The 14,334-nt window shown below is 42.8% G+C and overlaps 1 protein-coding gene across 2 annotated transcripts in view; it reads right to left on the bottom strand.

Annotated features, from left to right (window-relative positions):
- Positions 1–21: 21 nt before the first annotated feature.
- Positions 22–14,334, bottom strand: part of CSF2RB (colony stimulating factor 2 receptor subunit beta) — a 42,179-nt gene continuing 27,866 nt past the window's right edge. For both annotated transcript variants that reach the window (XM_087968348.1, XM_026693303.2), the window contains 3 exons: positions 12,485–12,554; positions 10,407–10,486; positions 22–1,962 (listed from right to left, as the gene is read on the bottom strand). In XM_087968348.1, the coding sequence (XP_087824474.1) occupies positions 930–1,962; positions 10,407–10,486; positions 12,485–12,554 (1,183 nt within the window). In that variant the 3' untranslated portion in view covers positions 22–929. The remainder of the gene's footprint in view (positions 1,963–10,406; positions 10,487–12,484; positions 12,555–14,334) is intronic.

Genomic DNA, 14,334 nt, shown 5'->3' on the forward strand with positions numbered 1-14,334 from the left:
CTTGGTGAAAGTTATCTGCCTCTCCCTCGCAGTGAAATAAATCTCATTGCAGTCTCTGTCCTTAAATGTACTTATCTATATTGATAACACTACAAGTAAGTTCAATTCAGTTGAACAGGGAAAGTTTGTTTCTCTTACTACTGACACTTTATAGACACTTGATTACACAAATCAGCATATAAAGTTTTCAAAGTACAGAATTAGATCACTATTTGCTCATTTCAAGAGGCAACCAAATGTACTGTTCATGGATCCAGTTTAAAAGTTGGTGACTTTTCATTAGTCATGTAACGATGAAAGCTTTGCAAAAATGTTATACAGAAGATATATACTTCTTTTTAATTGCACATTAAAAATATCATAAAAAGAATTGGATAGTTCTGGGATAGTTGATATCCTAAATAATCAGCCCAACTGCAGGCTATATCTGCATAGGGAAGTCCAATCTTTATTGATAGAAGTGGATGTAGTATGAAAACAATGCAGTAGTGCCCAAAATATTGCCTCTGCAATGAGGACGTTTTCCATAGTAAAGTATGTTTTTGCAGGGTAAAGTTTTTATTAACAAAATTCATTGCACAAGACAATAATTATTGATTTCTTCCCAGCAGACATTTTCCTTCTAATAAGAGTTTGCATTGTTGAAAATAATATGAAAAATCCAATGACTGTTATATATCAAAAACAAAGTCAGATTGTCATGTTAAAAATCCATACTTGCACTTTCTCCTGTATCTTCTATGCAGCAGATTGGATGGCCTTCCCTTTCAGGCAGGAAGCCTAGTTTCCTTCTCTCTCCAACTTTGGCAGTGTATATATTTGACATCAGTTTGTTTTCTTTTGATTATGTAAAAGATAATCCTTCCATAGCACAAAAGATAATGAGATTATGTATTCAAGGGCCAGGGGAAGTTATTGAGGAACATGTTTCACATGTCTTGGCAGGTCTGGGAAGTGACCTGTAGTTTACTGTCAGCAAATTTTGTCTCCAAAGGGGATTTGGTGACTTTTTGAAAGATTTCTGAAGGCTGGTGGCCCATAGGTGCTCCTTGACCCTTGCAGTCTCCCTTGGTCTTAGAGCCAGGAAAGAAACAGTATTCACCTTCTTGATGTAAGAAAATAGGGCTTCTGCCTCCAACATTGAATATTAGAATGTCCTGCTTAGATTCCTCCATGGCAAAAAGTAATCCATCCTTTGACACAGAACCTGAGGTAGCAGAAAAGTTCATAAGATAGTCACTAGATTCTTCCTGGGATATTGCTGAGGGATCACCAATACCTTGATCCATAACTGGGAGGATTGATTTTGATCTATTTTGACATAAGTCTGCATTTGAGAGATTTTCATTAGTTTTGGGCATGTGTGCAGAAAGGGTTGCTGTATTAGCACAAGAAAGCATCCCTTCCTCTGAGGCCAGCTCAGGTAATGGCAATAAACACCCCTTTTCTTTGCTTATTGATAGATCTACTGTAGTAATGTAATCTAGCGGCAAATTTTGACAGCGGCTATTTGAGCTGGAAAGACACCCTGTAGTTTTCTCGTTCTTCAACTGTCCACTTGTCTCCTGGATTTGAGTTGGTTCTTGTCCAGTAGGAAATGACAGCTTCTCTTCCACCTGCTGATGTACATTAGACAATAAAGTATTTTCCTTTCCCGCTTCTGGCTGTTGCTGAAGAAACAAAGAAGGCTGTAATCCTATAGACTGCAAAGATACTGGCGTTTTCTTCAAATCTGAAGGAGTAACTTTCAAATCCTGCTGAACTGTATGTGCAACAGACTCCGCAGAGGAATATATGTATGGGCCATTAAAATCAAATATTTCTGTATTGGGATTAGTACAAATCTGGACAGTGTTGGCTTTGTTGAGAGGCTCTGTCTTTTTCGTATTCTGAGACCAAAGCAACTGTGGCGTTTTCTTTAACCCATCTTCAATAGCTGCTGGGCTGCCAATCAGTAATTCTCTGTAACAGGGAAGAAAGTAACCAAAGGACAATTATCATTTATAAAAAGAGCCTCAAGTAGAACACATCAAGGCTTAGATGAGAAAGAAATGGCAGGTGGGACTATAGAAAATGTCTTTAAGAGAGAGAACTAAATGACACTTTGTACAGGTAGTCCTCGACTTACAACAGTTTAGTGATCGTTCAAAGTTACAACAGCACTGAAAAAAGTGATTTACGACTATTTTTCACACTTACGACCATTTACAATAAAAATTCAGGTGCTTGAAAACAGAATCATAGTTATGATGACTGCAATGTCCTGAGGTCATGTGATCCCCTCTTGGAACCTTCTGACAAGCAAAGTCAATGGGGAATCCAGACTCACTTAACAACAGCATTACTAAAACTGCAGTAATTCACTTAACTCACTTAACAAACATCTCACTTAGCAACAGAAATTTTGGGCTCAATTGTGGTCATAAGTCGAGGAGTATCTGTGTTTAAAACTACGCCAAAGTCTTCCGGTTTCCTGGAAGTTTGCGTTTTCTTTGCAAAATAGGATTTCGTATTTCAACCTCATTCACAGGATGCTTTAGAGCTGGATTTGGGCCTGTGAAGACTGACAGAGGCAAATGAAATAACACAGACAGCCATAACATTCCATTTTTTTAAAAGTATTCTCAAATGGTAGAAGAAACGTTTTGCACCAAGACTCTTTTTCATGGTCCCAGATATAAGGCAAAAAAGTTACTGAAACCTTTATAATTTGTAAACCGTTATGTCTGGGAGGACGGGCGTAATAACGGAGACGAGACCTCGGATAGTAACTTCAACTCTTTAATAGTAACTTCAGATCAGAGCAATGAGCCTGGCAGCAGCAGCTCCTTTTATAGAGCTGGCTGCTGCCGAAGCGTCCAATGACAACGATTTAAGCTTGCCGCGCTTGGAGTGTCCAATCGCGGCAGCCCGTTAACCAGCCAATCGGATCAGCCCGGAGCGACCAATCACGACTCGCTGTTGACGGACCAATCAGGTTTGCAGGATTACGAGCCTGCTAGTCCGGAACACCCCTCCCCTCTAGGTTCCGTCTCAGGGGTGGGGTGATGTATTCTCGCAGGTAGGCGGGTCTTCGCACCTGTCTACCTGATTTGCATTGTTCAAAATGTCTTTGCTCGGTTTCTGGTTCTGATGGACTGCTTACCGGGCTTGTCTGTAGTGGTGACCTGGCTTCTACGCTGGGTATTCTTGGAGGTGATCCGGGGATACCCGCAACGCTTCCTGGTGACCTGGCTTCTACGCTGGGTATTCTTGAAGGTGATCCGTGGATACCCGCAACGCTTCCTTCACTCCTGTCGTCTGGGTTCTCCAGATTCGCTGACCCTGTTCGGCTGCTGCTACCTGGAGAGACGACCATCTGCCAAGGTTCTTCCTCAGTCGGTGAATATAGTGGGCTTTGCTGTGCTGGTTGTGGGGTTATGTTTTCTGAGCCAGATGTTGGTTCAATTTCAAAACCCTCGGTTTCCCTTCCCCCTCTGGCTTCGAGATCGGGGTTTGTGATGGGGGTTGTGGTCAACCTTGAGCGCAGCTGGTCGATGTGGCGTTTCCACAGTCTCCCATCTGTGGTTTCTAAACGGTAGGAACGGGGGCCTGTAATTTGCGTTATTTTGGCAGGGATCCACAATGGGTCACCTGAAAAATTCTTTGCAAATACGGGGTCTCCTACCTTAAACGTACAATGTTTACTGCTGGAACCCAGGGGCTTTTCCGGGGTGTATGCAGGATGTAGGTGGTCTAGGTGCGATCTGAGTTTTCTGCCCATCAGGAGCTCGGCTGGGCTTTTGTTTGTGGTGCTGTTTGGTGTAATATGCTGAAGAAGGAGCATCCTGGTGACTTTGTCGTGGATGTTTCCTTGTTCCATTTTTTGTAAGGTTTTTTTGGTGAACTGAACCATTCGTTCAACCCTGCCATTGGCCGCTGGGTGAGCAGGTGACATCAAGGCATGGCGTATTCCCCGGTCTGCTAGGTATTGTTCAAATGCCAAGGCGGTAAATTGCGGGCCATTGTCGGAAACCAAGACATCTGGTAGCCCGTGCATTGCAAACAGTCTGTTCAATTTCTTGATGACTGCCTCTGTAGTGGTAGTCTTCATCTTGTTAACCTCAAGCCAGTTCGAGTAGGCGTCTACTGTTATTAGAAAAGTATGTCCTTTTGTAGGTCCCGCGAAATCAATGTGGATGCGGGACCATGGACCCCTGGGCATTTCCCATTCAGCTGGTGATGCTTTTGGTGGGGCCGAGCGTGTTTCTTGGCATTTGCTACAGGTGGCAACCCAGGCTTCAATTTGTTTGTCCATACCTGGCCACCAGGCGTAGCTCCTTGCCAGCGCTTTCATTCATACGATGCCCGGTGTCCATCATGTAGTAAATTTAGAACTTTCTTTTGTAGTTTCTCTGGTATGACCACTCGGTCTCCCCACAACACACACCCTTTTTGGGAGAACAGTTCTGTTTGTCTGTTTTTGAAAGGTTTAAAGGTGTCGTTGGGTTCGATTTCTGGCCATCCCCTCTCCACCCAGCTGAGAACCCGTGCCAAACATGAGTCTCTTTTTGTTTCCAATGCGATGTCTTGTGCGGTTAGTGGAGGTGAGGGAAGCGTTGATAGTGTGGGTGAGGGAAGTGGAGGTGAGGGAAGTGTTGATAGTGTGGGAGCTGGGTCATCTAGGAACTCTGGCAGTGGAGAACGGCTCAAAGCGTCTGCATAGGGGATGGTTTTCCCTGGTCGGTGTCTCAACTGGTAGTCGTAGGCGGCCAAGAACTCCGACCATCATGTCATCCTTGGAGATAGGATGTGTGGAGTTGGTTTGTCCCCTGCCAAGATGCCAAGTAATGGCTTATGATCTGTGATGATGGAAAAGGATCTTCCATAAACGTATTCGTGGAACCTTTTGATCGCAGATACAATAGCGAGGGCTTCTTTATCTAGGTGACTATAGTATTCTCTCTGTTTTAGACAAAGTTCTAGAAAAGAATGCAATAGGCGCCTCTGTACCGTTTGGTAGGACGTGGCTCAGGATGGCTCCTACCCCAAAAGGTGAGGCGTCACAAGTCACAGTCAATGGAAGTGTCTCATTATATTGGATGAGTATTGCATCTGAAGTTAAAAGGTCTTTTACTTGTTGGAAAGCCTGCTCCTCCCGACGTCCCCAAAACCAGGAAGCCTTCTTGTCGAGGAGCCTATGCAGGGGTTCAGCAACGGTCGCCTTCTGGGGTAGGAAGATGTTATAAAAGTTAATGAGTCCCAGGAAGGCTTAGAGGTCTGTTTTGTTCTTTGGTCTCGGGGCATTTTTAATAGCAGCCAATTTCTTTTCAGTAGGGTGAATTCCTTGTTTGTCAAGAAGGTAACCAAGAAATTCAACCCTCTCAGTGCATAACTGGCACTTTTCCTTCTTAACCTTGAGGCCTGCGTCTTTGAATCTTTGTAGAACAGTTCTCAGGCATTTTTCTAACTGACTTCTTGTAGGGCGGCTATCAATCGTCATCGAAGTAGGGCACGACCCCTTTTATGCCCTGCAACAACCTTTCCATCAAACTTTGGAAAATGCCAGGTGCTACGCTTACTCCAAACTGGAGTCTGTTACATTTGAACGCACCCCTGTGCGTAACTATGGTTTGGGCTTCTGCGGTTTCCACGTCTACTGGCAGCTGTTGATAAGCTTGGGCTAGGTCAAGCTTTGCGAATACTTTTCTGCCCCCAAGTGAATGAAGGAGATGTTGGACCATGGGTACTGGATAGGCGCTCTGCTGTAACGCGTGGTTGAGGGTAGCCTTGTAATCCCCACAGATTCTCAAAGATCCATCAGGTTTTATGGGAGTTACAATTGGAGTCTCCCATCGGGCGTGGTCGATGGGTTCTAACACGCCTTGTGCTATTAATTTGTCCAATTGCTCGTCAATTTTTGGTTTGAAAAGGGAACTCAGCGTGGCTTTAGGCGAATGGGTGCGATATCAGGGCAGAAATTAAACAAGATGGGGGAACCTTTGTACTTGCCTAATTGTTCAGTGAAGACTTCTTGAAAGTCACGGATGAGGGCCGCCTCCCAGTCTTCGTCTACAGTCTGGTTGATGCCTGCCATTTCGATTCCTAATGGCGCGAACCACTGAAGACCCAATAAGCTGGGCCGGTCTCTGTCAATGATGGTGACAGAGATGGTGGTATTGCGGTGTGGTCCTTAAAGGAGACCTGGACGTGACTGGAACCAACAACCAGAATTCGATTGCCCTGGTAGTCCTTTAATATAAGTCTCTGGGTGCTGAGATCCTGGCGGCGGATGTCAGGGATCAGCTGCTTGAGGGTTTTCCAGGAGACCATGGATAGGGAAGACCCGGAGTCCACTTCCATGATGCATGGACAATTTTCAATGGTGACCTTTACCCGGATTTTTTTTGCGTCTAATGATGAAGCGTGGCCGATGGTGATGGTCTGATGTGCCTCTTCCCGTCTGGTTACGCCAGTAAACATCCGGTTTCTGTTGTACTGGTTCCACTGGTTGTTTGGGCGGTCCCAATTTGTTGGTGGGGTGCCTGCTGCACACTTTAGCAATGTGACCCCTTTTCTCACAGGAACGACGGATGGCGTCTAGGAACCTGCATTCTGATCGTGGGTGGTTCCCCCCCGCATTGGAAATTGGATTTACGACCCCGCTGGTCTCGCTGCTCGCGCTCTGACCTGAGTCTGTTGACTTCTTCCTCCTCTCTATCCGATGAGGAATCGATGTCTTCATGGTGGGCGGATGATGTGTATATTTCTGATGATATTGCCGTGTCGCTGGTGGGTTGGCGGCTGGCCCCATTCGCTCGGCACATTTGGGCTGCTGATTTGCAGGTGGCTTCCACTGCAGTGGCATCTGTTATGGCATCTGCGAGGGTGATGTCGCCCTTTGCCATAATCTTGCTCTGGACAGTGGGGTCTCTTAGGCCAAGGACAATCCGGTCTCTCATGGCTTCTTCTAGATTTATGAAGCCACACAGTCCACCCAAATTTCTTAGGTCAGCTACAAAGTCCCCGATGTTCTCACCTTTGCGTTGGTCCCTCTGGTAAAATTCGTGTCTTCTAATAAGGGTAGGAACTGCTGGAGCATAATGGGCACGAAGGATGGGAGCAAGGGTATCCCAGTCCATCGTTTTGACTTCAGCTGGTTTGGCAAGTGCCTTTGCCATTCTGAAAATGGCGGGTCCGCAATGCATTAGGAAAACCGCACGTTTTTTGCTAGACGTGGCATCCTTCAGATTGTTAGATTCCAGGAACATTTGAAACCTGTCCATATACGAATCCCAGTCTTCGCTGGCTGGATCAAACGGGGCGGGTGGTATAGCGCTGCTGGCCATTCTGCCGATGTCTGTGCGCCTTCAGCCACGTGATCTGTCAATGTTCTGCAAGTGCTCAGTCAGCTCTATCATCTCCGCATCCCATCCTCGTCGCCAGTGTTATGTCTGGGAGGACGAGCGTAATAACGGAGACGAGACCTCGGATAGTAACTTCAACTCTTTAATAGTGACTTCAGATCAGAGCAATGAGCCTGGCAGCAGCAGCTCCTTTTATAGAGCTGGCTGCTATCGAAGCGTCCAATGACAACGATTTAAGCTTGCCGCGCTTGGAGTGTCCAATCGCGGCAGCCCGTTAACCAGCCAATCGGATCAGCCCGGAGCGACCAATCACGACTCGCTGTTGACGGACCAATCAGGTTTGCAGGATTACGAGCCTGCTAGTCCAGAACATAAACAATACCTGCTCTCCTAGTTTAATAGTTACTCAGAACCTGATCAAATCAGTATGTGTTTAAAACCATCAAAACAATTGCTATAGGTTGTCATTGACTTAGATCTCTAATTGAGTCTAGATTTATAGCTATAAGTTGTCGTTAACTGGGCCACCATGCGATTGAACCCAATTTTATGACATTTTTTGGTGGTCATTAAGTAAACTCTACCATCATTAAGCAAATCCATGTTATCCAGTTTTGCCACAAACTGGAAGAAAATGCTGGAAACCAGCAAAGAGCATCAAAAACCACACTACCCTGGGAGCTGCAGATGGCCATGAAGTTGAGCAGGTTGCCAAGTGGCCCCAAATTACCCCCCTGACTGCAGGCAGTGTGGCTGTCATAACTTCAAAATTAAGTCATAGGTAGCTTTTGGAGGTGGGTCCATCATAAGTTCGAACATTCATTTAGCGTCCAGTCGTAAGTTAAGGACTACCTCAACCACAATTGAGCCCAAAATTTCTGTTGTTAAAGGAGACACTTGTTAAGTGAATTTTACCCCATTTTAAAGCTTTCTTGGCATAGTTGTTAAGTAAATCACTGCAGTTGGTATATTAGTAATGTGGTTGTTAAGTGAATCTGACTTCCCCACATGACCTTGGGACACAGCAACAGTCATAAACATGAACCAGTTGCCAAGCATCTGGATTTTGATCACACAATCATGGGGTGGCTGGAAAGGTGGTAACCTTGAAAAACAGTCATAAATCACATTTTTCAGTGCTGCTGTAACTTTGAACAGTCACTATATCAGTGGTGGTATTCGACCAGTCTTGCCTGGTTCTGAAGAGCCGGTAGGACCGATGAGCAGCAAAGACCGAATCAGTTCTCTCCGCTGCTCTAATGGCTCTGCTGTTGGGCCCACCCGCCCGCCAAGGCTCCCATACTCACCTTTACCTGCTGAATTTGAAGCGCAGCTGCTTTGCGCGGCACAGAAGAGTGCCACGCGGCAGCTGCTGAAGCAACCGGGATCGTGCAGGCTTGCAGGAGGCGAGTTAGAATGCCTCTCTGCCTGAGCAAATACCTCTGCACGTGCTCAAAGTACACGTTTGGCGTACATGTGCATGCAAAGTGTGTGCACGTGCGCAAAGCCATGCCCACCAAGCCACGTCCACCGAACCGGTGGCAACAATATTTGAACCCCACCACTGCGCTATATGAACTATTCTAAGTTGAGGACCACCTGTATATGACTATCCAACATTCATTGCGATAGTAACAGTGGTTTTTTACTTCTCCTTCATGGACTAGAACTTGCCCCCAAAACTTCCTAGGTTTGTGATGATGCCCAGCCTTTCCAAAATGTCAAACTGATGCACCAGTATCATGAATTTTTGGGACCTGTTCATAGAGAAAAATAAAGTTCCTGTGCTGGATGGAATCATTGCATTACTATATAGTATTTCTTCAGAAATCAGTTTCATGAATTTATGGTCAAATTACTCTTTTATTTTTTTACAATTTCATAATCTTTTTTTACAATTTCATAATCATTGGCTGAATTTAAGATCCAAATTTAAGATCAGTGTTTTTGCTTTGTTTAAGCTCAACACTGTAATCTCTGGCTCCTCCATAAGCAAACAGCCTAATTCATTCTCCTGCTTACATTTTTCTTGTAATATTTGATGCTTCTCTATAAACATTTACAACTTTTTTTTCAAAGGGACTGCAGCTTCTATGGACTGCTAAGTAAACTGTCAGTCTTGCAGTATTCCTAGATAGATTTGTTTCAGAGTCCAACTGCCTGCTTGCAAGTGTAAAGTGCAAACCATTAATAACTCTATGAATCTACAAAACAGAGTACTCAAAACTCACCTGGTCAGAAACCTCAGCAGGCAAAAAAGTATTGACTTTCTTACTGAAAAGTTACTCGAGATGTACAAATACAAAAACATAAGCCTGTCTGCAAATGCCATAATTTTCCATTTTCAATTTCCCTTTTTCACAAATCTGAACACTAAATAAAATTATACGACTTTTTTAAAATGGAAGCAATTAGAATCCACAAAGGATATGTTCTGATATGATTAAAAAACATTTGGCCTTTCTTGTACATTCCTAATATTTTGGTTTTGGCGACAGTTTCAGATTTTTATATACAGTAATAATTAAAAATATATTTATTGTGTCTTCAAAATTCATTGAATTTTGGGGAAATACTGTGAGTGAAATTCTTTCCACATATGAAGCATAAATCCTGCCTAGCATGCATCCTGTTTAAATCCTAGTTGTTAATAGCAAAAGCACTTAGACTTATATACCACTTCATAGTGCTTTCCAGCCCTCTCTTAGCAGCTTACAGAGTCAGCATATTGCCTCCAACATTTGGAAGGATGGAAGGATGAGTCAATCTTGAGCCGGTCAGGATCGAACTACTGACAGTGGCAGAGTTAGCCTGCAATACTGCATTCTAACTACTCCGCTACTATGGCTCTTTAAATAAACGAATTTAGGCTTTCATAGATTAATCTGAGTTCTAATTTCCTCTCTTTGGACTCTTGGTGTGTTGAACATTAATTAGCTCAACACCAAACACAATACTAGGAATTTCTGAGTTAATACAGTAATTCACTTCCTTTATAGTTTTGTGAAAATGCTTTGACCTGGACTTCCAATAGTGTGAACCTCGGCTTTTTATACTCACTTCTCCAGTTTACTGGAATGGTGGATTTCTTCCTTTGCTAAAGCACTGGTATCTTCTGAATGGTTTGCCAACTGCACTTTCTAAAAAGAAACAAGAATATGTTGCAGCCCAGTCTAGATTAAAATGCTACAAGAAAGAGAGGTTCAAAAAGACCTGTACACAGAACACATTTGTAATACTGATTTTCCAGTTTTGATCACCACAATATGAAAAAGATGTTGAGACTTTTTAAAAATTGCAGAGAAGAGCAACTAAGATGATTAGGGGGCTAGAGACTAATGAACAGTTGCAAGAACTGGGTATGATGAAGAAAAGGATTAGGGGGAGATATGATTGCAGTCTTCCGATATTTGAAGGGCTGTCACGTGGAAAAGCCAACATTCTCTGAAGCACCTGAGAGCAGGAAAAGCAGTAACAGGTAGAAATTTCTCAAAGCAAGATCCAACCTCGTCTTAAGGAGACATTTTCTGACAGAACAATTAATCAGTAGAATGGCTTGGCTCTATCACAAAAGGTTTTTAAGAAGAAATCGGACAGCCATTTGTTTGGAATAGTATAGGGTCCTGTGTTTGAGCAGGGGGTTGGACTAGAAGATCTCCAAGGTCCCTATTATTTTGTATTCTGTAAACCTAACCATCTCAACATGTTTTTCATATCTAGTAGTGACCTACAGCTGTTCTGTGTCTGCAGACTTGATATTCATATGCAACTGACTTCACACACATAGAATTGATCTCTCCTACACTGCATGGCTTGTTTAGAATTCATATAAAGCAGGGGTGTCCAACCTTGGCAACTTTAAGACTTGTGGACTTCAACTCCCAGAGTTCCTCAGCCAGCTTTGCTAGTTGAAGTCCACAAGTCTTAAAGTTGCCAAGGTTGGACACCCCTGATATAAAGCAAGGTAAATCTGAGAGAGTTGAATAGAAAGGGGCTGCAACAGCAGTTTCAAGCTAAACAGATTTAAGCACGCTTTTGCCTGTTTCCTAGGTTGATTTATCCTTCTTACCCAGATTTCCCTGATCTGTCATTTTACATTTTTCATAAGTGAATGTTGGGGAGGAACACAACATGCCATTTGATTCCCCCAGTTCCTAAAAAAATCCTTAGTAATCCAAAAAACGAAACATAATAAATAAACTTTAACTAAACACCAAATCAAAAGATTATCTTTTTTGGATTTATCGACCATCAGTTCTCCTCCTCAGCTATTTGCTGCTGCACGTTGTCTACAATACTAGCCGTTTTGCAGAAGCCAGAAATCAAAAGGTACAGATAGCAGAAAGAGAGATGGTGCAACATTAGCTATGCTAGTACTGGTATATTGTTTCCTTATTGACTTCAGTAGTTAACTGTTGATCTTTGGGGAGGTGATTTGAAAAGATTAAATCTCTGGCCAAGTATTACATTTAGCTATGCTAGTACTGGTATATTGTTTCCTTATTGACTTCAGTAGTTAACTGTTGATCTTTAGGGAGGTGATTTTAAAAGATTAAATCTCTGGCCAAGTATTACATTTGGCCAGAGATAATCTCTGGCCAAACGTCTAAAACATAGGGAAGGCTGTTTGTGAAATTATAAGCCATTATATGGTGATACACAAGACTGGCCAAAATTAGGTCTAGCAATGGTGCAAAAATCCAGCCTATTTCGTGGTTACAGTAGAATATCATCCATGTGCAAACTCGCATTGTTCAGCTTTAGGAGGCTCCATGTGATTTTTTTTCATTTTGGGTTTGTTTTTTCTTTTACATCACCATATGGGCCATATGCTTATCTCCTTCTAGATATCGATTCCACAACCTTGTAGACTGAAAGGTAGCAACTTCCCCCCAGTTATTTGGATGTGCCCTAAGAACAGCCTTTCTCAAGTTTGGCTCCCAGGATATCGTTCCCACCACAGCTAGCCCTTGGCCAGGGTGTGATTTAACATCAAGCCTAGATTCTGTTTGTCTGCTAAAGAATCTGTTTTAGATAATTTCATATTTCATTTTTTTTTTTCATTTTACAACCCTGTTATTTTAGCTTAAAAGTGTATTAAATGCCAATAAGTCATGTTTTAGGAAAATATTTCTTACCGGAAAAAAATTGGGGAGAAGAAACGTCTTCGGAGGACTTGGAATGTTTGCTTCCCATTCCTTTTTCATGCTGTAGCAAAAGTATATATTTAATTCAGAGAATTCACCAAGATTATACCTGCTTCTGTTCAACCAGCACCAAAACCTCACCTTTACTTTGGCAGCTGCCACACTAAGGCAATAGTGAGTGGGCAGTCAAGTCCCCACTCCATATTCGCAGATAGCCAGACCAGCTTTTGCTGCTATTCTACTTATCTTAGGTACTGGTAATTTCCTGATGTTACCAGATATCTCCTATCATTCTTTCAAATCATCTTATTGTCTGAGCTGCTAAAAGATGGGATCCAATAAAATCTGAATGACTTAGGACCTGTTCCAAATCCTGAAGCTGAGATGAGCAGAAGAGAGTGATATGAACCAAAGAAGCAGGAGCCAGTTGCAAAATGGAAAAGGGCAATATTAGGCCTAGGCTCTAGAATCCTTAACCCTATCAGACAGTTTCGTTTCAAAATCTTAAATGAGGACCTAGCTCCCATTGATTGCACCTGTACTTTATCCATTTCCATTTTACCCATGGCCTTTGAGGGCCTCCCTCCCCAAAATGAGTAAGGACAGGACAAAGAACTGATTGAATTGGTTTGGAATTGGAGGTAGAAATGTGTTATGTCCCACCTATATTCACAAGTGAGAATACAAAGTTCCACAATTCCAAACATTCAAACAAAACAGAAGCAGACCACAAAAGGGTTAATAATGCTATATTCCAGTCCTTGGCAGACTTCCCGGAATCTGTCTGGTAATTCAGAATGTCCATAAATTACAAAGGCTGCTCCCCAAGTATCCTTTCGACACATCAAACACTTTGCTTCCAAGCAAAGTTTGAGACTCATCACGCCTCCTTAAATCACCTGGATTGGCGTATCAATCTCCCTAATCACTGTCTGACTTGACGCCTCCCCTCAGCTTGACGTTTCAGTCTCCTCCTAGTTCTGGCGTCAAACCACGATCTTTCAGCTTCCCCACTCAAAGCCTCTGATAATTCAGACTCCACATTCACAGCAGGCTCCAGCCTTTCATCATTAGAATCATCAGAGTCAAAACTCACAGCAGGATCGATCCTTCCAGTCACAACAGAAATGGCAGTCTGAAGATGGCTCCATGAAACATGGAGTTGATGATTGTAGCAAAGAACAAAGAGAGGCTTGGAACCTCTCCAGGTATGGAAGAAAAGGGAGATTACCCAAAGTGCTCTATATATTTGTTTCTTCTTGGTTCTAGATTTTTATTTTTTAACACTGGGAGACAATGGAAATAGCCATCTCGCTTGCAACCACAGTTGGGCCTTTTAAAGACTACTAAGCTCACAAAGTTCCTTTTCTAATCACTTTCAGAAACTGCTTGTTAACTAATTTGTAAATATTAGAGACCTTCAGACCAACATGTCTGAAAACACCATGTAAATTTGCCTTCAGTCCTTAATCATAAATGTAAGATTTTTTTTAAAGAAATAAAATAAACAGCAACAAGCGACAGAAATAAAACTTTGACCACAAATACTCTTATAAAGGATTTTAAGATTCAGCTTTCATGCAGCCTCCCAGCCACAGTGAAATTTTCACTGAGTTTCTCAGAATTCTGACAACTTTTGACAGACAGGTTGAATGAAGCCAGCATTGTTGGGAGGAGAAATTATGCAAAGCAATTATGTAATACTAATGGAACTGATATTTGTGAGGATGAATGGAATGAAGAAAATGATCCTGGGTGTCATGTAATAGCTTATTGCCCAAGATGTTACATATCTACTTACCTGGGCCAAGTGACACTGCACAATCTATGCAAACAAAATA

This window comes from Notechis scutatus, chromosome 6, assembly GCF_049901735.1.
Source record: "Notechis scutatus isolate UNSWTSFEM ecotype Mainland chromosome 6, rNotScu1.2, whole genome shotgun sequence".
NCBI lineage: Eukaryota > Metazoa > Chordata > Lepidosauria > Squamata > Elapidae > Notechis > Notechis scutatus.